The sequence below is a fragment of the Haliotis rufescens genome, unplaced genomic scaffold (genome assembly GCF_023055435.1).
Source record: "Haliotis rufescens isolate VD_foot unplaced genomic scaffold, xgHalRufe1.0.p SCAF_15, whole genome shotgun sequence".
In the NCBI taxonomy this organism is placed as follows: Eukaryota; Metazoa; Mollusca; class Gastropoda; order Lepetellida; family Haliotidae; genus Haliotis; species Haliotis rufescens.
The window spans coordinates 17,054,422-17,081,405 of NW_025963835.1; the positions used below are offsets into that span (position 1 = coordinate 17,054,422).

At 41.5% G+C, this 26,984-nt stretch overlaps 1 protein-coding gene across 1 annotated transcript; it reads right to left on the bottom strand.

Moving 5' to 3' along the window:
• Positions 1-15,072: 15,072 nt before the first annotated feature.
• Positions 15,073-26,758, bottom strand: LOC124138689. Its single transcript, XM_046505462.2, has 6 exons — positions 26,660-26,758; positions 22,099-22,173; positions 20,675-21,217; positions 17,409-17,495; positions 16,331-16,369; positions 15,073-15,171 (listed from the first exon to the last, which is right to left on the bottom strand). Exons 2-6 carry the CDS (start codon positions 22,154-22,156, stop codon positions 15,155-15,157), a joined length of 744 nt encoding a protein of 247 aa, XP_046361418.2. The 5' UTR covers positions 22,157-22,173; positions 26,660-26,758; the 3' UTR covers positions 15,073-15,154.
• Positions 26,759-26,984: the final 226 nt, after the last annotated feature.

Below are 26,984 nucleotides of genomic sequence, written 5' to 3' on the forward strand. Positions count from 1 at the left end.
ATATCTTATGACATAGACTCAGGTAAAATATAATATGATCGTACATATATCTCAATAAAATAGTCATTACCATTTGTATCATACGACAAGGGAAACTGGTTAAACTAATCTTATCCAGAGATCTGTTCCGTTTATTATGAAGGCTGTTCATATGGTTTGAGAGAGAGAACTTTCTGCTTCCATCCATGATATTTGAGCAAGCTGATGTTTGTGTTTGTTGCTTAACGCCACACTCAGCACAATTCCAGCTATATAACGGCGGTCTGTAAATACACGAGACCCGTGAAGATCCGGGGGAGAATAGGTCTTCAGCAAACCATGCTTGCAACCTAAAAGTAGAATTTACATTTATGAATTATTCTATCAATTGGCTGCTCATGCCATGCCCTGTGCGTGGCAAACTTCAATTTTGATAACCATCCTATATTCAACATAATAAAAATGGGTTATTATCGAGTCTTCATTATGCCTTATAATTTACCTAGAGTCTCTTGGGCCAATTTGGGGGCCAGCATGACAAAGCAAAACAAACAAAACAATCTCTGCTTTGACCGGGTATACGTTGGGGAAGGCACTCCCCCAATCATGATGCTGTGTATCAAATGTGTGTGTCCTCTCCTTTTGTTTGTAAGGCTGTGACCCTTTTTAAGTCTCATTAAATGTTCATTGGAACATGAGATTAGTACCAGACGTGTACCAATTGGCTGTTAACATTTGTGGCTGGTGACTGTCCATTTCCAGGTGTCAGTACATCAATGAGGATTTCAAAACGAAGTAGGTTTTGTTTTGATCGTATGTTTAGTTGTTGCCTATGGTCGCACTCAGCAATATTCCAGTTGTTTGACGGTGGCCTGTAAATAATCGAATTGATTGATATCATAAGCATCGATCCACGCAAATGGAACACGGTGACATGCGTCAACCAAGTCAGCGAACCTGACTACCCGATCCCGGTAGTCGCCTCTTACGACAAGCATGGTCACCTTTTACGGCAAGTATGGGTTGCTGAAGACCTAGTCTACCACGGATCTTCACGGGTCTCTTAAAGTGTGGAAATATGTGATGACAAGGGTCAGCTTTAAGTGTAGAAATATGACCGCTGTCATCACCGTCGGGGATTCTTCTGAAGACTACAAAGATTATTAACATTACAGATTATTCTTCCTCGGACACTGACATCATTCAAATATATGACCTTGACGAATTCTTTTGGCACAGGTCATGCATAGGTCAAAGGTGAAGGTCAGGAGACAGCAAACAACTTACATATACGCCTTTAGTTAGACTTTCTGAAAACATCAATGACATTATCTTTAAACTTGGTACATGTCCTTCTGGGATGGGCCCTGCTTTGAAAAGGTTTTGGTCAAGCTTTGTTAATGAAGGTGTTTGCGAACACTAGGTGTCCCCACTGATGAAGGTGTTTGCGAACACTAGGTGTCATCGCTGATGAAGGTGTTTGCGGACACTAGGTGTCCCCACTGATGAAGGTGTTTGCGAACACTAGGTGTCATCACTGATGAAGGTGTTTGCGGACACTAGGTGTCCCCACTGGTGAAGGTGTTTGCGAACACTAGGTGTCATCACTGATGAAGGTGTTTGCGGACACTAGGTGTCCCCACTGGTGAAGGTGTTTGCGAACACTAGGTGTCCCCACTGATGAAGGTGTTTGCGAACACTAGGTGGCATCACTGATGAAGGTGTTTGCGAACACTAGGTGTCCCCACTGATGAAGGTGTTTGCGAACACTAGGTGTCATCACTGATGAAGGTGTTTGCAAACACAAGGTGTCATCACTGATGAAGGTGTTTGCGGACACTAGGTGTCCCCACTGGTGAAGGTGTTTGCGAACACTAGGTGTTATCACTGATGAAGGTGTTTGCGAACACTAGGTGTTATTACTGATGAAGGTGTTTGCGAACACTAGGTGTCATCACTGGTGAAGGTGTTTGCGAACACTAGGTGTCATCACTGATGAAGGTGTTTGCGGACACTAGGTGTCACCACTGGTGAAGGTGTTTGCGAACACTAGGTGTTATTACTGATGAAGGTGTTTGCGAACACTAGGTGTCATCACTGGTGAAGGTGTTTGCGAACACTAGGTGTTATTACTGATGAAGGTGTTTGCGAACACTAGGTGTCATCACTGGTGAAGGTGTTTGCGAACACTAGGTGTCATCACTGATGAAGGTGTTTGCGGACACTAGGTGTCCCCACTGGTGAAGGTGTTCGCGAACACTAGGTGTCATCACTGATGAAGGTGTTTGCGAACACTAGGTGTTATTACTGATGAAGGTGTTTGCGAACACTAGGTATCATCACTGGTGAAGGTGTTTGCGAACACTAGGTGTCATCACTGGTGAAGGTGTTTGCGAACACTAGGTATCATCACTGATGAAGGTGTTTTCGAACACTAGGTGTCATCACAGATGAAGGTGTTTGCGAACACTAGGTGTCATCCCCGATGAAGCTGTTTGCGGACACTAGGTGTCATCCCCGATGAAGCTGTTTGCGAACACTAGGTGTCATCACTGATGAAGGTGTTTGCGGACACTAGGTGTCAACACAGATGAAGGTCTTTGCGAACACTAGGTGTCATCACTGATGAAGGTGTTTGCGGACACTAGGTGTCATCACAGATGAAGGTGTTTGCGAATACTAGATGTCATCACTGATGAAGGTGTTTGCGAACACTAGGTGTCCCCACTGATGAAGGTGTTTCCGAACACTAGGTGTCCTCACTGATGAAGGTGTTTGCGAACACTAGGTGTCATCACTGATGAAGGTGTTTGCGGACACTAGGTGTCCCCACTGGTGAAGGTGTTTGCGAACACTAGGTGTTATTACTGATGAAGGTGTTTGCGAACACTAGGTGTTATCACTGATGAAGGTGTTTGCGAACACTAGTTATCATCAACGATGAAGGTGTTTGCGGACACTAGGTGTCATCACTGATGAAGGTGTTTGCGAACACTAGGTGTCATCACGCCGCACTCAGGAATATTCCAGCTATATGACGGCGGTCTGTAAATAATCGAGCCTGGACCAGAAAATCCAGTGATTGATTTCATGAGCATCTGAAGACAGGAAAGAGAATCAGAAAATATAATGAACTGTTTATGCTTGTTTGAGTTTTTATATATTTGAGAGATTCTATGCCTGTGATTCTGCTGAAACAATTGAACTGTCAATTCGTAATCTGGATGATGTGGTTCTTGATCTAATGACAGTAGTGCTAGCAACTGCGTCACCATCCTTGGATCCATCTGTAAAAATAGATTTGTATGTTTCTTCCCTGATTATATTCTTGGCGGTATATTATTTGATTAGTGTCTGATTTCTTTGGCTTTGTTAATGAAAGATCTACCTGTGGCTTCACCAGTTGCCACGGAGGAGACGACAGAATATGGGTGGGAGATATAATCAGCCATATAGTGACGAGACCAAGTTAATATAATCACAATTGAGTTTTTTTTATGCAAAGTTATATTTAAAAACAATTTATGGGGAACATATTTGAGTATACTATATTTAGGAACAATTTATGCCACATATTTGGGCATAACAATATCATATATTCAGTTTTTAAACACGGTAGTTAGCTGTTATTTAAATTAATTTGTATCGAGAAAAGATATTTTTTTGCAACAAGAAACATGTTAACTTCTATACTCTTTCTTTAGATTTGTATCTTTTTCGTGTACACTGATCAAATTTAAGCTGTGGCTTTATTATCGCTCATGATTGCACACTATCCTATGATCAAGCAATAATCAAGTTTAGAGTGGATGAGCGTTCTGTACAGTTGGGGGAAAGTTTTCTGATCCCCTCCTCATTTGGAATTTGAAACTACTTTTAATAAATCAAGGGCTTTCAGGCATTTAGTCTTCAAATAATTTATTAGCGCTAAAAAAGTCAAGTGATGGTAAAAAATAATACCAAGGAGCTTAGTCTCTCTCACAACTTTGATAGAAGCACCATCCAAAACTAAATCGGGGTTCTTGTGCGGCTTATATTTTCTACAAACATGAAAGCAGTTGGTCTTGGCTTTTGAAAACTTAAAACCATTTTCAAGAGACCATTTATGAATTTTATTTCAACACCATTGCGTTGCCTATTAATTGTATGCATGTTTTTACCACAAGAAATATTAAAATCATCCACTAATAATGATCCATCAATTGAATCGTTTAAAACCTTCGATAAGCTGTTGATCTTGAGACTAAACAATGTGACAGACAAGATGCTGCCTTGTGGGACACCCTGTTCCTGATTGTAATGGTCAGACAGGGTTGAACCCACATGTACTTGACATTGTACTTGTACGATCCCTAAGACCAAAATCATGAAGATCTTATAAAATGCCGTACTTCTATGTCGTATCATATGCCTTTTCGAGATCGAATAAGAGATACAGCATGTTGTTTATTTCTCATGGAACAAACTAAACGATTATTTACCATAGTCTTACAATTTGGTTAGTTTGTTGTTTATCGCAGCACTCAGCAATATTCCAGCTATATGACGGCGGTCTGTAAATAATCGAGTCTGGTCTGGACCAATCCAATGATTAATATCATGAGCATCGATCCACGCAATTGAGATCGATGACATGCATCAACCAAGTCAGCGAGCCTGACCACCCGATCCATTTAGTCGCCTTTTACGAAAGCATAGTCACGTTTTACGACAAGCATGGGTTGCTGAAGACCTATTCTACCTCGGAATCTCATAATCTTACAAACACAGCTAGTTAGGGATATTTGTCTGTATAAGTATGATTTTGACCAGGTTTAGGTATAGGAACGACATTAACATTTCGCCATCATCATGGGAAATTACCAGTACAAACAGTGTCAAAGAAGCATTGTTCCCAAACCTGATTCAGGTAAATGTTTCAGGAGCTGATAATGAACATGTTCGGGCCCTGAAGCAGTATCATGATCTTGCCCAAGGGCAGTATGTAGCTCATGAATGGAAAATATGTCATCATATTCCTCACCATTATCGGAATTAATATTAATTTCCTTTTTTTCTTGCTGTTCCTTAAATTTCTGAAAGCTTGGTAAATGGTTGGATGATGAGGAGTGTTTGGCTAATGTTTCACCTAATTTATTAGTAATATCCGATTTATCTGTCAGCTGAGTGTCACCATCCTTAAGAAGAAGAACACTAGATTTTGGACCCTTTTCTTTACTTTTCTGCACCATATTAGAAGTATGTGTATTTTTGAAATATAGTTTTGCCATGACTGTCGTTTATTTTAAATTAAATATGCGACAAGCCTTGGCATTTGAAGTTTCAATTGATTAAAGTTATGGACTGTGGGATGGCGAAATGAATATTTTGTCTGCCTTTTTTGTAATCAATGTTAAACCATGGTTTACAAATATGTGGAACTTTGGGATACATCCAACAGCAATTATATTTAATTCATCAGAAGACCGCCTCCGTGGTCTAGTGGTAGAGCGTCCGCCCGGAGAGCGGAAGGTCCGGGGTTCGATCCCCGGCCGCGTCATACCAAAAGACGTTAAAAGATGGTACTTGTTGTTACCCTGTCTGGCGCTCGACATTAAGGGGCTAAAATAAGGACTGGTCGGCTCGGAGTCAGTATACTGTGTCTGAGTGGGGTATTCATGTTAAAACTCAGTGTGCTAGCACTAAAAATCGGCATCAGTCCGGACTAGCACAAGCAGCCACACACACGTGCATGCACGTCGCTATATAAGTGCAATAATCTTGGACGCGACGTTAAACCAAATTTCATCTCACCTCACCTAATTCATCAGAAGAAAGACTTGAACAGCATCATTCACACTTCGAAATAATTCGGGTTTTAATCTTTCAGTGCATAATGTGTGAAATAAAGACCAATTGGCCTTTGTAAAATTCCACCTTGATAATAATGGGGCATCAGTGGGGTTTTACAATTTGAGACTCACGTTTCCATGTTGGACATTCTTTAGAAGAAGAAGCATTGTTGTCCACCAAAATTCAGACATGAGGCCATAATGCTGACACTTGTGGCTTCTCTGTGGATTAGGGATGTACATATCCACTACAATACCCTGCACTAATTGGTTCTAGAATTTTGGGATTACCAAAAGTTAAAAAGTATGTATTTTTGTGATCTCAGCATTTATCTTAGAAGAAAACCGTTTGACAGATATAACACTTTGGTTTCTGAGTTCTACCAATAACAGCAAGGACACGATCTCTATCTCGCACAATTCTCTTACTGGTGTTCAGGGTCCCATGCGGAGAAACCACAACTGGAACATTTGCAAGTGTTTTAATGGAAAGAAGACCACAGGCTTGTTTTGTCGTTTGCACTTTATCAACAAGCATCAACTGCATAGTCCTCTTCAACATAGCCAGCTATGCCTTGTATAGCTTTTTCAACAGCAAATGGATTGAGCTTCAGACGAGTGTCATCCAGAGCAGAGTTGACCGTGAAGAGAGGCCAATTTTCAAAAGTAATAGGTGTCAATATCAAACCAATCATGTGATTCATGAGAACGTTTTTTACATTGGAGGTTCCATGCTGGTAGTGATTGTGTTTCACTCTCTTGACTCTCCAGCCACAACGGAGTGTCAACAAGGACGATGTCATAGGCCTGTGGGTCTCCAAAAGGCAACACCAAGGATCCCAAAAGGGTTTGCTCAAGCAGAATCATCACGAAAATGTTCCACCAGATTGACCCATAAGCAACCACCTTCTGTGCATGTTGGAGTTTATTTGTTTGTTTGTTGTTTAACGCCGCCCCCAGCAATATTCCAGCTATATGACGGCGGTCTATAACTAATCGAGTCTGGAACAGACAATCCAGTGATTGATATCATGAGCATTGACCCTGAGCCTGTCCATGTATGTACTACTCAGTATTTACTAAGGATCATGATATGGCTAATAATATACAATCATTCGTCACCACTCGCCCCTTTCCGTAACCTGCAAGAAGACCCCTGTCGATGAATATTATGTGCGAAAATACGACAAACCAATCAGAATGCGCGTATGATTTCAAGTTCTTCGTCAAAGAATTCCTCAGAAATAACTTTTGATTTTACTTTTGATGTCTTGCATCTAGAAATATACCCAAGACACAGTTAAATGTGTTCAATTATACTGTATAATTCCACATGTCCAGATGTGCTTTAAACTGCATCTGAAATATATATAATATATGGGGAAATATGTGTGAACCATTACGCAACGAGTTGACAATTGTTTTAGGTATGCCCGATTGCGCTAAGACGGAACCCGGTCGCAAAAAATGGCCATGAGAGGGGCACGGGGCGCTTTTCGGCTTGTCCCGGAATAACACGAGTTGGTCACGAATGAATATACAATTTCTTTGTTGCATTCTGTCGTCACTACAAAGATGTAAATGAATATTGTGAACACCTAAATATTATATATCACCTCTTACTTGTAACCAAAAGTACACAGTCAAGGATAATTCACGATAGCCTATTCGAATGTCTCAATAGTTCAATGCCCCGGGCCTGTGCTTCAGAATGATGCAGTGGGAAGCGTCCATTGCCTCTTGGGGGCACGGGTGGCCCAGTCGTCTAAGGCGCCGCGATTCGCTGTGCAGAGTTGCGTCCCCTGGACACGCCAGAAACCTATGATTGTGGGTTCGAATCCCGGTTCACCCCGATTATGTTTCTAGGTTTGTCAGCACCATACCCGTGCTCGTGGGTTTCACCGAAGTGGTAAACGTCTGAGACCTGCATCACTTCGGACTTTCCTCCCACAATAAGCTGACACGCCGTGATATAACTGGAATAATGTTAAAAGCGGCGTTAAACCCAACTCACTCACTCACTCATCAACCCTTGTTTGAAATTCAGTTTCAAATTTGATTTTACAGCAAAAGGGTCACATTATTTAACACATCCTTTATTCCTCAACGCCTGAAGGGGGTACTGATATAGCTTACACGTATTGTATTGCATGCGTGTTTTAACGTCATTATGTTCATCAAAGCATGGAGACCCGTGAAGATTCCGGGGTAGAATAGGTCTTCAGCAAACCAAACTTGCCGTAAAAGGCGACTATGCTTGTCGTAAAAGGCGACTAATGGGATCGGGTGGTCAGGCTCGCTGACTTGGTTGAAACATGTCATCGATCTCAATTGCGTGGATCGATGCTCATGCTGTCAATCACTGGATTGTCTGGTCCAGACTCGATTATTTACAGACCGCCGTCATATAGCTGGAACAGTGCTGAGTGCGGCGTTAAACAACAAACCAACCAACCAACCCATCACAGCATGGGATTATCCCTATCAAAGGTCGAGTGGTATATCTGTATCGACTTACTTGCAATCAACAATGTCACTGATCGTGACCCCTAATCCAATTTCGTCGCAACTTACGATAAACAATGAAGAATGTTCGGGGCATATAATTATATCCCCACTCATGTTACAGACCAGGGTCTCCTTTAAAACCCACATTTATCGTCTTTTCTATTTCACCTTTCATCGTATATACATAGATGTCTGCTCCCTCCTTCATTTTAATACGAGAACAGAATACATAAAGTCGATCACACGTATTTTCCCATCGACCAACAACGTTTCCTTGACGGAATGTCCTGAAAGGACATTTGGTGATTCTCCACTTTTGTGTAGAGGTGATGTTATAGGCATACACAACAGCGTCGTCACTGATCCACACCAGTACATCGCATTCTAGTGTCATGTCCTGTAGCGTTGTGTCTTGCAGCAGAACTAAATCCTCAGGTTTAGTGGCACCAGTTCCATTAAAATGTACATATTGTAACTGATATTGGTTATGTTTAGCAACACTACCCACAAACACAATCCGCTGCATCTCAGAACTTCCGAAAAAATAAAACTCATCGTTTACCTCGAGCCTACACATTTGAATTGGCTTGCTCGTGGAAGGAACAGATACCACCATTAAAACTTCGATCCGAATCCTTATGATAATTATCCACAAAGTATAATAATTGTGTGAATCGGTCATAGAAGAATGCTTCGGTTTGTGTTCGAGTGATAAGTTTGTTTTCATTGCGATCAATTCTCGAGTATAGAATCTTGTTCATGGTAGAATCATCTTCATCGTAAATCGTATATATTACCAGACCACGATTTGGAACAAATGTGAATTCAGAATCCCAATCGAATTCAAGGCGAACCTTACTGAATGCATTATTTAAGTCATTGTAGCATGATAGGTTTCTCGATTCATAAATGTGGATGCAGAGGGTAAAAGCAGTTTGATTGTCAATGGTAGCATCCACTTCGTGACTGATATCTACTGTTCTCGAATAATGTTCTAAATCGTGCCTTTCGTTTGGAAACATATTTGAAACACTCCTACTTTCCAGCGCATAGTTCTTCTCATCAATAGTAACAACTCTCGCAAAGTGACAGTTTAGACGTATGTCCATTTGAATACACTTGATAAAGAAATTTGATCTTTCTGTTGTCAGTATGTAATTAGGGAGTTTATCTTTGGGATCTGTTTGTTTCCTCCATTGCGACGCTCCACACACGGATGTCGTGCTGATAATTAGAAAAGAACAGATGATGATCCATCGAGTCCAGGGCTGTATGTAGCAGTCAGGAGACATTGTCAACTGCGCAGACAATGAGTGGACTTCGAGGTTACACACAACCAAATGTTTTCCCATAGACTTCTATAGTAACGTTATATCTTTTTAAAAAATAACTAGGCATTCAACAGCCATTACATATACATATGTGCACAGTCTGGCCTTAAAGCTGCAATAAAAACACAAATTTTGGCTAGGTTCGCCAGCTCCTTTTCAGAGTACAGGAAGCTGAACACACTAACCCCAGTTCCGCACCAAATGTCGCCTACTTGAAAATATCTGTGCTCACATAAAGCACAAGTCATCTTGTTAAAAAAGTCAGCACCACATATTGGAAAATATGGGCAGTTTTAATTGCTGGATGGATGTACATTTAAAAGACATAAAAATCTTTCACAATATCATCCAATCACAGCCTGCAGATGTCTCTTGATCTGCACTGAAGGCTCCTACGAAAACCGCACTGTCACAACCAGTTCTGATTTGGTGTAGTAGAACCTCGACAACTGATGAAGACAACGAACACGAAGTTGTTAGTGATGTTATAGACACCTCTGCACGAGTCGGACAGTTGGACTTATGAATATTGCTGTCCAGAGCTTAGCCGGCAGAATGCAAAGGTACAGACTATGTTTCCCACGACAGATACTGAATTCTTTAGCTATTCTGATATCAAGTTGTGTTTTAATATCTTTTCCTGCATTATTGATTAACATATCAACAATCTTTAAAGGAAACATGGTATATGATAATTATCTGAAGCCTTCATCAGAACTTAACCCGGATCTCTTAACTGTGTGTGTGGATATCACAGGAATGTGGAGACGTACTTTCATGCAGTTATTTAGATATATATCCAATAATGGAAGGAAAACATAAGCAAATATGTATCAGTTCGGTAGGAGCTTGTAAGAGTACTGGCGAAATTTCGTTGCTTTACACATGGTTTTTAACACACTTGTTGATCCATTATGAATGTTTGTGTGTCCATACCACATGCAAAACCGAGAAACGTTATTTCCACGTTTTTTTTATCCGTAACCATCAAGACAAAACCTTGTGTGTCCGTCCCTTAAGCATAAAAAATGGTCCAAGGGGTTTTGCTCCTTTTAGAAATAAATACATATTATGAGCCATATTCACATATCCCCATGTTTCTCTCTCTCAAAAGTAATTGTTTGATTGTTGCCTGACCCATCAATAATCTTGCCATATGAGGGGGCACGTGTAGCCTTGTCGTCCAAGGCGCCGCAATTCGCAGTGCAGAGTTACGTCCCTTTCGAAAGCCAGAAACCAGCGTGGCTTCGGATTCCGGCTCGACCTGATTATGTTTCAAGGTTTCATAACACCATCCCGTGCCCGTGGGTTTCCTCAAAGTGCGATATGTGTTATCTATCCCCAAATTTGACAAAGATTATGTCAATCAGGAAATAAAGAAAGGGCATACACAGAGATTCAAAATCGGGGATAATCTTAGATTCGAACCCGCAAAGAGAGGAACGCATCTATGCACAGATTGCAGACAATGATGAATTAAATTTGTATAGAATTTAGTTGCTGGGCAAATCATTTAAGTTGAAAGACAAGATAAGCATTTGATCAGGGACCACGAGATAATATCTGGGGTAAAACAAAAATAGAACTTAAATTTTTAAAGAAATAGTCTTTGCGATAATTGTGGAGAAACAATAGTTTGTTCGTGAGAAATATAGAACATATGTCAATAAAAACGGTGGTCATTCAAGTAGATTTAACATAGTTTAAAAGAGATGTGATCTGGTGTATATAGCAAAGAGTGAGTGAGTGAGTGAGTTGAGTTTAACGCCGCTTTTAACATTATTCCAGTTATATCACGGCGTGCCAGCTTAATGTGGGAGGAAAGCCCGAAGTGATGCAGGTCTCAGACGTTTACCACTTCGGTGAAACCCACGAGCACTGGTATGGTGCTGACAAACCTAGAAACATAATTGGGGCGAACTGGGATTCGAACCCACAATCATAGGTTTTTGGCGTGCCCAAGGGACGCAACTCTGCAAAGCGAATCGCGGCGCCTTAGACGACTGGGCCACCCGTGCCCCCCATATAGCAAAGAGAAGATTGTTAAATGTTTTACGGTGGCGAAAACACAAACAAGTCTAGTTTCCAGTCCTCGGCCATGTTGTTACTTTTAAAATATAGCGTCAGGGAAACAGTACATGAATCATTCGTATTTTCCCCCATTCAAAACTCATCGATCTGTTTAGATGTACTTAAAGGTAAATTGTTTTGGAATTTGGGGTATAAACTGTCTGTGATATTCGTCAATGTTTACTTTGAAATTGACCTTAATAATAAAATATACTACTCAAAGTTTGCTGAGGGTCTCTTTAAAAGGTAATACGTCAAATTGTGTACATCTGTTGAAATAGCCAAAATACGTCAAAATATCACAAAAACAAATCCATTGTCGAAAACAACTCTCAGTAGCGCGTATGTCATCCACGTGATCCACATCCTGGTACCGTCATCTCGTGCTCCCAGTAAATATCTGGAGGCAAAAGGAAGATTTACCCACTCTTCAGGAAGAACATTGCCGAGTTTCTGTACAGTTGCCGGAACAACAGGCTGTCGTGAGAGGGCGATCTGAGGCTTGTTCCACATGTGTTCGATAGGATTGAGGTATGGTGAGCGAGCTGGCCACTCCGTGCGGACAGTAGTCTCCTGCTCTAAGTAGGCATCAACGACCCTTGCACGATTAAGTCATGCGTTATCGTCCATGAGGATAAAGTCCGATCCGATTGCCCCAGCCTACGGTCTCGCGTACACGATCCAAACGTCTGGTATCGATTCAATGCTCTGCTGATCACACTTTGGCTGACACCAAAGACTTTTGCAACCTGACGATGTGTTGACGCAATTTCGAACATGTTTTTTTTTTGCATATGCCCTAATCGTCTGTCGCCAAACGACGTCTTTGAAGCTGAGGGGGGATAAGTGCATTCAGTTCTTTCAATCCTCACTGGGTATTGTTCTTGTGTCCTATAGGGGTTACCCAATCATTGTGTACCAGGATATTTCAATCTATATTTGGTAAAAGGCGACTAACGGGATCGGGTGGTCAGGCTCGCTGACTTGGGTAATTCATGTCATCGATCCCAACTGCGTGGATCGATGCTCATGATATCAATCACTGGATTGTCTGGTTCAGACTCGATTATTTTCAGACCGCCGTAATATAGCTGGAATATTGCTGAGTGCGGCGTTAAACAACAAACAAACAAACAATCTTTATTTGTTGGATGATGTTTTGATTTCATCAAACCTTGATCCTTAGCATACTTTGAGCGGTATAATTCTACATTTATAAATTCTGATTCCCCGTGTGACACCGTCACAACGCTGGTCTCGCCATCTTTTCTGTTTGTTCCAATAAATCTATCACTTTCCAGTTTGTTTATCCCTATTCTGACAGAATATGACACAAATTACCGCCAAGTCATTGTAGACTGCTCTAGTACATGACGCCGCATACGTTAACATCGCCCGTTACAAAACATGAACGTACTTAAAAAAATTACGAATAACAGGTTATCGGAACCTCTCCGCAAATTTCTTCAATTAAACAAAGCAGTCCATGTTTTTAGTTTACGCCTTGGATACGCATGGATGGATCAGGGTGTTGGAAATGTCAAGATGTTTATGTCATTATTACTTCAAAGAGCTAAAGATTGTTTTCAGCAAATGTGGATAGAAAAGCTAAGAAATAGCAAATGTACATATACCTATTCTCTCTTTAAACAACAATTTATACTCGAAGAATATCTAATATCTAAAAAATAGCTTCGAGCCAGCGCAGTTCAGAGCAGGTTATTATGGTTTAAAGATCTATAAAGGTATATTAAAAAGGTCTAACAATATCTGTACATCTTGTAACCTTAATGTTGTAGTAAATGAGTATAATTTATGCTTGTGTGTAAACTCTATCTTCAATTAAGAAACAAATATATTCCAAAGAAGTTTACATCTTATCCAAATATCAATTTGTTTTGCATACTCATGTCAACCTCAAATATTACTTGATTACAAAATATTTCATTGTACATACATCATGCATTGTTGGCTAGGAGAAACACAATACCTTGTAAATACGTTGAACTATGGGCCTATGGCCTTTCAGTTTGCAATGAATAAACAATTTTTAGAGTCAGTCCATATTTTTCAAAAACTAGTTTTTGATCAAAAACAAGTAGACAAAGGTCTTTGACATGTTTGTCTTGGATAAACTACAATTTTATGGATTTTATTGATGTCAAGTTCTTTATTATGAGGAATGTGACGTTAAAGTTTAACTCCCTCACTATTATGAGGACTACAACGTTTGGAAGTACAGTAAACTACTGTTATAACGAACTCAAATGGACCACTGATATTAGTTCGAAATAACCGTAGTTCGTTATAAGCATATATACAGTAAATGGCCGGGACCAAAAAATATGCTCGTTATATCCGTCAGCTCGTTTTAGCGTGTTCGTTATAAGCGTAGTTTACTGTATATGCTTACTCCTTCATCAGGTACATGCTCATAATAAAGACGTTGGCATCCATAAATTCTCTTTCTTATGTGCATTACTTCTCAAACCTTTCAAAGACTTCATTTGACCCTGCTTATGGGGCAGAATGGATAAAACAGACCGTCGCAAAAAGCATTTACAGACATTGATCGACAGATATATTCTAAAATGTGTACTGTGTCACTGAACTGCCAACAGTCCGATGTACGTATACAATGGTAACGAGCGTTCGATCATGCATCGTTGACCTCAATTACTCCCCGTTTGGATTCCAGGTTAAAATTGATAATAGTAGACTTAATGGCTCGGGCGGTCGAGATCGGTGAGTTACGGTTTGTCATCGTACACCGACGGCGTTGATGAGAGAGATGTTTCAAAATAAGACTTTGTTCTTGCCATCGTGCTCGACAGGCAGTGATGCTTGCTACAGTGATGTAGAATCATAGGTCTTCAGCAACCCATTCTTGCCATAAAAGGCGACTATGCTTGTCGTAAGAGAAGACTAACGCGATCGGATGGTCAGGCTCGCTGGTTGGGTTGATGCATGTCATCGATCCTAAGTGCGTGGATCGATGCTCATGATGTCAATGACTGGATTGTCTGCTCCAGATTATTAAATGACCGCCGTCATATAGCTGGAATATTGCTGAGTGCGGCGTTAAACAACAAACAAACAACAAACATCATGTTAAATAATTATTCAGCTATCCATAGTCTGTTAATAAGAAACCATGATATAGCATGGATTTTGCTGATTGTGGCGTAATACATGCTTCCTACACTCACCTTCAGCCTTTCCATGAGTATTTATAACCCGGCGAATCTGCTGTAAACTGATGAGCATTGTTTTGAGTTGCTACCATGAAGAATCAGGTTTTCATTTGCAGAATCATTCTGTGTAAATATGTTTTGTATCAAGGAACAAACTCAAATGAGTAATTTTTTTTTATTGTAGCTCCAGATTTAGATTCTTATACTTTAATCGCTGATCCTCATGTCGTGGTGATGGTTCTTAATAGCCGAGAAGATCTGCAACAACAAGCAGTATATGGTAAATATTGAGATAATTTTTTTGTATGTAATGGTAGTTGTCAAAATGTCTTCTCTTCTCTCAGAAGATTTGGTTTGGTTTGTTTGTTGTTTAACGCCGCTCTCAGCAATATTCCAGCTATATGACGGAGGTCTGTAAATAATCGAGTCTGGACCAGACAAGCCAGTGATTAATATCATGAGCATCGATCCACGCAATTGGGATCGATGACATGCATCAACCAAGTCAGCGAGCCTGACCACCCGATCCCGTTAGTCGCCTCTTAAGACAAGCATAGTCGCCTTTTGTGGCAAACATGGGTTGCCGAAGACCTGTTCTATCCCGGATCTTCACGGGACTCCTCGCAATTGGGATCGATGAAATGCATCAACCAAGTCAGCGAGCCTGACCACCCGATTCCGTTAGTCGCCTCTTAAGACAAGCATAGCCGCCTATTGTGGCAAGCATGGGTTGCTGAAGACCTATTCTACCCCGGATCTTCACGGGTCTCTCTCAGAAGAGAATCTAGCTCTCTTATGCTCACAGATCAGCCGACATCATGTATCGGTATTCCTCATTGGTCGAGATGGCAAGGTCATGTCTCATTCGACCGAGTCTTATAATTTATGGCATTTAAAGAAGTTTTACTTTTGTACTAGAGAATGAAGTTTAGACCATAATTCAAATTTCGTTATTACTCTCACTATCTCGATTAACTGTGGGTGAATTATAAGCGAGAAAACGTGATCGAGACAAATATCATTATTGTTTATTTTAATCTTTCTCATAAATGAATACAACAATACATCAATGTGTAAGAAACTGTCTGATAAATGATGATATTTTGATGCCAAATCTCAAAATTCAATTGCAGTCGGTTACATGTATCAACAAACCATAATATTTGCGTGTTTGTTTGTTTGGTTGGTTGGTTGGCTGGGTCTTGTTGTTTAGAGCCGCACTCAGCAATAATCAAGCATTCTGTAAATTAACCAAGTCAGCGAGCCTGGCCACCCGATTCCATTAGTCGCCTCTTAGGACAAGCATAAGTTGCTGGAGACCAATTCTAACCCAGCCCTCACGGGGGAGACAACAAGCGTTAGATAATATAAATAAATTTGAATATAATTTATAAACTTGACGCTAAGTCATACTTACAAGGATCAAGGAAGGGGTCGTATGGGGCATAACCTCCGTCTGTAGGAAACAAGGTTATATTATCAGAAATGGAATATTGAATCAAGTGCAATGTTTATCTGCTTTCCACTGCCATAAACATCAATCGATACACCTGCCCTTTGAAAAAAATAAAATCAGAGAAACTTGTCAATATAAACACGACTGTACACTGTACTGTACTGTAAGTTATGAATGCATAAATCATGCACTTAATATAATGTGTAATCGCCATAGTGTCGCAGAGTGTCTGTGACCACTCATTGCCTGTTTTTCTCTTGCTTTACGACACAGCGAGAAATCTTCCAAGTTATATGGGGGGCACGGGTGGCCCAGTCGTCTAAGGCGCCGCGATTCGCTGTGCAGAATAGCCTCCCTTAGGCACGCCAGAACACTATGATTGTCGGTTCGAATCCCGGTTCGCCCAGATTATGTTTCTAGGTTTGTCTGCACCATACCCGTGCTCGTGGGTTTCACCAAAGTGGTAAACGTCTGAGACCTGCATCACTTCGGGCTTTCCTCCCACATTAAGCTGACACGCCGCGATATAACTGGAATACTGTTAAAAGCGGCGTTAAACCCAACTCACTCACTCACTCCAAGTTATATCATCGGGCAAACCAGTGCTTTCACAATGTTGATGGAGATGCCACACTTTCAGTCATGAGTCTGGCCACCATTGTGTACTAAGGACGTATTCTGATCCGGAATCACCACGGGGGAGACCCTGTGAATGTATGTCTGTAGTAATCCATGCTACAGCAACACCAATGCGAATATTAACAATGTGAGCAGCGGGCCATGTCGACGATTTACTGGGACAGACAAACGCTTCCCGCTCTCTGTTTTCCACGGCTCACACACAAATTTTAACTCGTTATCACAAACATTGGTTAAAGGAACATTCATTGGATTTCAAAATCGGTTAAAACAGTTTGTATTTGGTGATGATGGTAATTGTCAGTGCTAGAGAATAACCAGTGTAGATGATCAGCCGAAACAGATTCCATAAAAGGGCAAAATAGCTCTGAAAATTTAATGAATGGACCACTAAGCTTACTGTAGCTCGCGCCTGTGGCTCCAGAGGTCGCGGAAGCTCCTGCACCTGTTGTTGATGCTGCTGCAGCTGTTTCCGGTAGTGGTGCTCCTGGTGACACGAACATATATGATTCAGAGATACGTATGTAACTTGCAACGAATGATTAGCACTTCATGTGCAGGACTGCATCTTACAAGTCTGAGATGCCTACAACTGAACCGTCAACTCTTAACAGCTTTCTCGGTTATCTGCAGTAACCGTATCCTTGTGCCGCTCCATATATATGATTTTGTTATTGTCACTCTGGAAAAAAATGTTAAACAGCCCACTGTGAAGCGACAAGTCAACATCAAAATCATTTACAGGGTGCGGACAGAAATACGATTACCGCAGATATGTTACCGTAGTCTACACTCTGACGCATTACTGGCAAATGTAATAACAAGCTTTATGCCTGCAGCCTAACGCATATCTTGTAAGTTCATTAACAGTAGGTGTCCCAGTAGCCAGCAACCTTATGCATATCTGGCAAATGTGGCAACAAGAGGTGTCCCAGTAGCCAGCAACCTTATGCATATCTGGCAAATGTGGCAACAAGAGGCGGCTCAGTAGCCAGCAACCTAATGCATATCTGGCAAATGTGGCAACAAGAGGCGGCTCAGTAGCCAGCAACCTAATGCATATCTGGCAAATGTGGCAACAAGAGTTGTCTCAGTAGCCAGCAACCTTATGCATATCTGGCAAATGTGGCAACAAGAGTTGTCCCAGTAGCCAGCAACCTTATGCATATCTGGCAAATGTGGCAAATGTGGCAACAAGAGGCGGCTCAGTAGCCAGCAACCTAATGCATATCTGGCAAATGTGGCAACAAGAGGCGGCTCAGTAGCCAGCAACCTTATGCATATCTGGCAAATGTGGCAACAAGAGGTGTCCCAGTAGCCAGCAACCTAATGCATATCTGGCAAATGTGGCAACAAGAGGTGTCCCAGTAGCCAGCAACCTTATGCATATCTGGCAAATGTGGCAACAAGAGTTGTCTCAGTAGCCAGCAACCTAATGCATATCTGGCAAATGTGGCAACAAGAGGCGGCCCAGTAGCCAGCAACCTAATGCATATCTGCCAAATGTGGCAACCAGAGGCGGCTCAGTAGCCAGCAACCTAATGCATATCTGGCAAATGTGGCAACCAGAGGCGGCTCAGTAGCCAGCAACCGAAACGCACATTTGACGACAATAGTAACAGCTACATGTATGTCTCATTTGTCTAAACATAAACCACATCAAGCAACAGCATTAACAAAATGTGTCTCAGTAGCACACAACATGAAGGCAAAAAAGCAACTGTAGTAAGAAGCGGTGATTCTTCACTCGACTGTCTGTATCTACTGTCCATATGTCCCTGGAGCACGCGGATCCAGCTTTTTTTAAGCATACTTATCATTAGGTTTTACTGGCATTTTAAGAAGTTGGTAAGTAACAGTAAAGACAAGATATTTTATGGATGACAACTTCTTTATTCTATTATGATGCGACGTGCCATTAAAGACCATTATACCTTGTCAGGCAAGAGTGACGACCGTATAAGGATCTATACCGAAACGTCGCATCATAATAGAATAAGAAGCCGCCATACATATCTTGTCTGTACTTCTATACTTATCATTTTGTTTTCAACATAAAGAACATTTAATATAGGGTAGAAACCGCAGCTGGCATTTAGTATTTTTAGTGCACCACCTTTTATGTCTCTTCCCAGTCGCGACTGTGAAGCTGATAGCAATATATGTCTCTGGCGACACTCGTATTGCAACAAAAACAATACATCAGTCACAAAAGTTACGATCAGTATGACAAGGGCTGTCACGGGTTAAGGCAGTGTGATGGACGTTATTTAATCGGAACGGACGCGATGACAAGGACTTCGTGCAGTTCAACTTGCATTCAAACCGACAAGTATTTCGGTTGACAGATTGGACGCCAGTAATGCATTGTTATGTGACAGATATAAGCAGGGGATGAAAGTTATAGGTTTCCTACGTCACAATGGTTAATGGATGTGTTTCTGCTGTCATTTCGTCTATGTACGGTTCAGTATTTTATACATAAAAAAATCAACTTTTAAGGAAGAAGCATGACATTTGTGTAGTGTACGATTTTTGATGACTCGAATCTCGGATAACTCGAACTTTTTTCCAGGTCACCACGCGTTCGACACAACAAGTTTCGACTGTATCATAGTATAGGTCCTCACGGAGGTCATATTCGTGTCTCGTTATATTTGAAAAGGCCCAGAAATTGTGAATGATTCCGTGTCATTTGATTTACTATCCAAGCGGGGGCACGAGTGGCCCAGTCGTCTAAGGCGCCGCGATTCGGTGTTGCGTCCCTTGGGCACGCCAGAAACCTATGATTGTGGGTTCGAATCCCACTTCGCCCCGATTATGTTTCTAGGTTTGTCAGCACCATACCCGTGCTCGTGGGTTTCACCGAAGTGGTAAACGTCTGAGACCTGCATCACTTCGGGCTTGCCTCCCACATTAAGCTGACACGCCGCGATATAACTGGAATACTGTTAAAAGCGGCGTTAAACCCAACTCACTCACTCACTCACTCAAGTAAACTTGTTTGCGTTTATGTTTCCATAACCGAAGAAAATGCCACGCCATTTAGCGGAGTTTTTCAGCAGTCTATGCAGTTATTATTGTTGACGTATGTATTTATAAGAATTGATTTCAATATGTTTTTGCGTTTATGGAGTTACGAACATAAAAATCGGTGTGAACTCTTTGCGTAAATGCGCTACACGTATTTACACAGTGCTCACATATACCTATTCTTCCATAAACGCAAAATATATTGAAGTCAATTCTAAAACAAATGCGCCAGATCACCTGAACCCTTTTAGTCAGGCAAGCATAGTTAACTGGGTGCTTATCCTACACCAGAATCCCTACAGGGACAAGAATATGTATCTAAATGAAAATAAAACCTAAAAATATTACTTCTTATATATCTAAGACCATTTACATTGCATTAACCAATGTCCCTGTGAAGACCCAGGTTAGAACTTGTCTTCAGCAGCCCATGCTTGTCGCAAGAGGCGACAAACGGCATCGGGTGGTCAGACTCGCTGACTTGGTTGATGCCTGTTCACGATGCCATTCACTTCTCTGTCTGGTACAGACTCGATTATCTACATACCGCCGTCATACAGCTGAAACATTGCAGAGTGCGGCGTAAAACTACAAGCAAACTAAAAGCATGAATCAAAGTGTGATAGAATGTACCTAAGGTGCGACGCAACAAGGCCTGTTGAAGGAGGTAATCGCTGGATGGGTACATGTCGCCATAGACTGCTTCAGCAATTCCAAGAGATGCCAAAGGTGGCAGATGTGAACCCGGAGCAAGGGGATCCAGTTGCCCAAGGGGATTCAGATGCCCAAGGGGATTCAGATGCCCAAGAGGATCCAGCTGCCCAAGAGGATTCAGATGCCCCAGAGGATTCAGATGCCCAAGATGACCCAGTGAGTAATCGACGAGGTGATCCGGGTAAATGAGATCAGGGTCAAGTAACAAGGGGTTAATTCCATTGTACAGTCTCCTTCTTGGGTGGCCAAGCTGGGGATTTGTCCTCCCGGCATTAACTGCGGAGTTAACTGCGGAGGTACCCGCGGAGGTACCCGCGGAGGCACCAGCGGAGGCACCTGCGGAGCTTCCTGTCGGCAGGTTAGGGCGGTAGATCGGCAGTTGTTGTCCTGTGGCCGGTGCAGCAGTAGGAGCAGTTGCAACAGCAGCTTTCTTTGCAGCGGGAGCAGGATTTTGAGCTTTTACTAGTGTCAGAAAGAACAAAACGTGTCAGAACCTTTTTGTCGTTTCAACCGGTTCCATATATCTCATAACAACCACAAGTGTCTCTCAATGTTCAATTTTTACATTATATTAATACACAATGCCTTTCAGAAAGTGGTCAAATGTAAGAAATGATATATTTGGGATAAGGTCGCTGGCGATTAGGTGCATTACTCTGCGGGAGTGAGTTCGAATCCCCCATGGCACACAACCGCCAAAAGCACGAGAATTTGTACTTTATTCAGACAGTGTAATCCCAAATATAACATTTGTTTTAAATTATAGTTTACAAGAAATTGTTATTATCATACCTCGTTCGCAATCAGCAGTAGCTATTATGAACAATAATCATACATTATATACTACTCAAGGAAGCTTAAGAACACACGATTCTTTCATATTACAATAGTTAATCTGTCATTGGACGCAGTTAAACAAAAGTAATATGAAGGAATCGGGTGTTCTTTAACGTGTTATAAGAAGCATATTTATAAGATGACTTACAGTTTAAAATGAAATTGTTAAATTGATAAACCTTTACGCACTTAACTTTTCCTTACGTTTTATATAACATTTCATGTACATATTGGCCGATAACGCTTTTAAAACTTTTAAAACGCTTAAAAATATTCCCATATTCAGGAATGAATCAATGGTTTGACTGTAGCTTTGAACAGTATGTCATAAAATAGCGGCGTTTTGTTTCAGTGGAAATGCTCAAGCGAACTGTGACGTCTTGAACCAGAGGGCCACCCATAGAATCTAGGACAATCACCCAGTTGAATTTCTTGGACTTCAAAAGGAACTATTTTCATGATACATTTATTTATTTGCTTGCTTACAATAGTTTCCAAATACTCACCGGCATCAAATCCAGTCCCAGCCACCGCAATCACGACCAAAACCCCCAAAATCAGCATCTTGAAAGTCAGGATCTCTGACAAAAAGTATGAATGCAAAACATCGAATACCATGTGATGACGATTATAATATGCAACCCTTCAACCCCGAATAACGAGGACAAGTATGAATCTAACATAATCTCTTAACACTGGGACAAAACTTAGACACATTATACCTGCACTATTTTAATACTGGTCCCAAAACGTGTACCAATGGCATCCCAAAATAAAAGTGCATAGAAAGGCTCATTAAAGCTGCTCTGGCCAAACTTAGATATGCATTCATCTAACTATGAAATGTGCACAAGAAGTGTGCACAATGTTCAGAGAAAACGGGGCATTTTGTACCCACATCTGATTGATTTGCGCTAGTTACATGGTGTCCAAATGAAGTTGTATAACTGATAATGTAGCTTAGCAGCATGCATTTGCTATTTCATTTAGAGACAACCGTGTCATTATAATTTATATGTAAAGTAACTTGTTACATATACAATTAGTGAGTGAGTGAGTTGGGTTTAACGCCGCTTTTAACAGTATTCCAGTTATATCGCGGCGTGTCAGCTTAATGTGGGAGGAAAGCCCGAAGTGATGCAGGTCCCAGACGTTTATCACTTCGGTGAAACCCACGAGCACTGGTATGGTGCTGACAAACCTAGAAACATAATTTGGGCGAACCGGGATTCGAACCCACAATCATAGGTTTCTGGCGTGCCCAAGGGACGCAACTCTGCACAGCGAATCGCGGCGCCTTAGACGACTGGGCCACCCGTGCCCCCTGTTACATATACAAAGGAGAAGAGAAGTGTTGAGGTTCTTCGTGGACACCGTAACTTACGCAATCTTACAATATATCAGTTTGCCCAGCCGATAAGCTAAAAGGGTAGGAAATGTTCTTCCTTTCTGTTTAAAGTTATTTTGTTTTGAGGCTTGGTTTTTTTAAAAACAAAGACAAGGCAAGAGTGAAAAGGTGGATTTACGTTTATTATGTAATTATGTATTGAAAAACTCCACATATGAAGGTTCCTATCTGATAAATCGAGTGAGGATGTAACTGAATTTTGATGCATCAAACCATTGTAAATTTGATATTTTAATTTTCTTTGCAACTATTAGGATTTACGGATGGAGAATATATTGAAAGAAAAGTGACCAAAACATTTCCATAATCATAAGAAATATCTGCTGAAAGCAGAATCCATTGTACGATTCCTACTATATCATGAGCACGTGTTAACGCTTCAGTATCGAAACGTGATGACACGAGGTCTTTGAAAGGAACACAACGTTTCGGAGTATATGCTCACTCCTTCATTAGGTGAATGAAGGAGTAAGCATATACTCCGAAACGTTGTGGTCCTCATAATAAAGAAGTTGACATCCATATATTCTCTTCCTTATGTGATGATACGAGGTTAACACATGTGTTAATGGACAAAGAATAATGTCTTGAGTTCCCTTAGTACTCCTTATAGGCATAATTGGTTTACTATTTAGTGTACAAGCCCATACTACGCACATGTTACAGAAATTTAGTATTCATCTAGTATGCGTAGTATAGACGCAACTATTACGGGTTTGTCCAGAAACCTTTTTTATAAGATTAAAATCATAATAGTTAAAAATAGGTGAATCAAAATGACATTTATGTCGATACTGGGAAAGAATTCTCCTGAGAATATGACGCCAAATGATCAGTGGGTCAAAATAGGTGACAGTATGAATATGAACGACCTGACTTATTATATAATAAAGATTAAACGTCAACGCAAATCTGCCGATTCAGATTCCATTGCCATAATAGGCATGATGGTGAAATTTATATGAATGGGTAAGTGAAAATCAGTGACGACACCAGACATACTGGAAATGGCGTGATGCCATGTTAATCCAGGCAACCGCTTGTTTGACTCATCATATATACTATGTAGAAATGTAAAATGTAGAGGATATTGGGAATCATCAAGACATATCTTCTGATCTAAATGGTATTGACAAATAGAAATGATATGATCAAGGGACACGGGTGGCTCTGTCGTCTAAGGCGCCGCGATTCGCTGTGCAGAGTTGCGTCCCTTGGGCACGCCAGAAACCTAGGATTGTGGGTTCGAATCCCGGTTCGCCCAAATTATGTTTCTAGGTTTGTCAGCACCATACCCGTGCTCGTGGGTTCCACCGAAGTGGTAAACGTCTGAGACCTGCATCACTTCGGGCTTTCCTCCCACATTAAGCTGACACGCCGTGATATAACTAGAAAACTGTTAAAAGCGGCGTCAAACCCAACTCACTCACTCACTGATATGATCATATCTGCTGGAGAGTAGGCAATCAGATCTAAAGGGTTCTCATCGTTGGTATCATGAGATGGTGGTGCACTAGGTCGTTAAAGAGGTCTCATTTCTTAGCCAACGTCACTAATATTGGGATAGACCACATTCGTTTGCCAGACATGCACGAATGTTTCGAGGCATGCTTCTAATAAGTCGGGTGGGGGGGGGGGGGGGGGGGAGGACATGCATGTTGTGCTGTTGGAGGAATTGGGTTACCACCTTTGCACGATGGGCACGTACATTATCATCGTGAAAGATGAAACGTTACCAAACACGTTGAACAAATTGTCCCCACAGTATTGACCAGTGACTCTGTTCGGCCAGTCATTGTGATACCACCCCAAACCGTTAAGGAACTGCCCCCGCAACGATCATGCTGTACGACGTTGGCGTCGGCCATGGAAGTCGTGAATGAGAAAACATTACTTTACGTCAGTGACGCCTCTAATTCAAATGGCACGCAGTAAGTTGTTGGATGACAACTGGAAGTCGTGCACGCACATGCCACCTGTGCAGACGATTTCGCACCTTCTGAGCATGTACTCTCACACCATTTGCCTGTCGCAACCGGTTCCTAAGCTGAGTTGCAGTTTGCAATCGATGTCCTGACTGATGTGTCCTGGGCTGTGATTGGTGCGTGCTTAGGGTGTCACTCCAGGTTTTGACTTTCAAGGAAGGTCGATTTATGTACCATTTAATGTACCATTATTTCTGTCAGTCTTCTTGATGCTGCTTACCAAAGAATTGTGATTTATTTGATTCCATTCATTGTTTGTGTATGACCTAGTGTTGCGGCGTCTTCGGGAGCGTCTTCGAGACGTCTTCGCGCGGAGCGTCTTCGGGATATTGGTATGCTGGTAACTGGCAGACGTTTGTGTGCAGTTACCAATAAGTTGAATGTTTCACAGTCTGTGGTTAGGAAACTATGGAACGGGTATCAACAAACCCAAATTGTTGACGATCGATCCCGTTCAAGGCGTTCAAGGTCAACGGGAAGAGAACAGGTTCGATTGATCCGAAAGCAGGCTCTACGAAATAGATCCCAAACAGCAAATCAAATTGATGCAACCTTTCAGAAGGCTACAACCAGCTCATCTCAATACTCGACGGCCGCCATTTACAAATCGTCAAATTGCCAAAAGCGTCAAGGTTGAAACAAGGTCAAAACTGGGGTAATCGTCGCTAGCGATGTACCATGTTTTCAGGTGAGTTCCAATTTGCTTCATGAAAGATTTGGCGCTGGATCGGTTATGGTGTGGGTTGGCATCACAATGACTGAGCGAACCCCACTCCATACTGTGCTTGGAAGGGTCACTGGACAGTACTATCAGCGCAACATATGGAAACCCTTTATTGTCCCGTTTGCAAGGCGTGTGGGTAGACGTTTTGTCTTTCAGGGCGACGACATCCATAGAGGCCATGGCCAGAAATGAACCCAGACCTTTCCCCCTTTGATATGGAGATGTGTGCGTTAACGTTACATGCCACCGGCCACTATGGCTGAACATTGCCAGGCGCTGCAAGAGGAGCTGGACAGACTCCCTCCAATTGCCATTGGTAGAATCATACCCAGTATGGTCGAGTGAATAAATGTTGGACAAAGCGTGGCGGTATTTTCAAACTACTCAACCACAAAAAGTCAACTTTGAAATTTCCCATCTTACCCCCATCGTTCTTCAGGATCGTTGGCGGTCATAACATTTACTGTTACACTACCGGTAATAATGTGTTCCCAGTTCGACCATTATGATTATACAACTATTACTAGAAATGAATATCTCTTACAATTTTGGAAAGTTCAAGTTATTTTAGAGTATCCTTTACTTTAAAGATTATAGTACACTATAAAAAGTCAACGCCAGAGAATAATAAAGATAAAAAAGAGTGACTGAAAACATTAGCAATCGTCCACGCCATCGGGGACACAAAGTCACAGAGCCCGACCATCCGATTCAATTAAGTCGCCTTATACGAGTAGCAGTGTCGCCTGAATCTATTCTACCCCGGGGAATAAAAATACGTTTCAGAAAGAAAAATATTCTCATTCCAATTCTAATTTCACAACGCACGAGGAAATATACTTCATGTCTCACCAAGATAGCTACACCTGAAAGTTTGATAAACAATTAAAAATGTAACACGACAAATGGAACATGGAACACGAGAACACAGCAACAGGATGCACACTCACCACAGGCAGCCCCTCAAAGTATGTTTTGCGTGACAGTCACACTTCTGCTCGACAGATCAACGATCAACTGGTTTTTGACTGGCTGAAGTGACGGAAACAAGGGTGGGGTGATTGATAGCTGAAGTAACTATTATAGGAGACGCACATTGTCAGTTATGAATTATGCTCGTCTTTGTCACGAATATCCAGATTTGTGAGTATTATGCTAATACCTCTAATTCATGCCAGTACGCTTGGGTGCAGGCAGTTTGTCTGAAGTGTGATTACTGTCAATACATAACCAAGAAAGCGTCAGCACAAATTAAAGTAGTTATTTTGGTGATGC

Excerpts from the sequence above, each read along its gene's own strand:
- LOC124138689 (XM_046505462.2), bottom strand. The coding sequence starts at position 22,156 with ATGCTGATTTTGGGGGTTTTGGTCGTGATTGCGGTGGCTGGGACTGGA. Across the intron at positions 21,218-22,098 it reads TGGGACTGGATTTGATGCCG|TAAAAGCTCAAAATCCTGCT; the intron begins GTGAGTATTTGG and ends TTCTGACACTAG. Across the intron at positions 16,370-17,408 it reads AGCCACAGGCGCGAGCTACA|ACGGAGGTTATGCCCCATAC; the intron begins GTAAGCTTAGTG and ends TGTTTCCTACAG.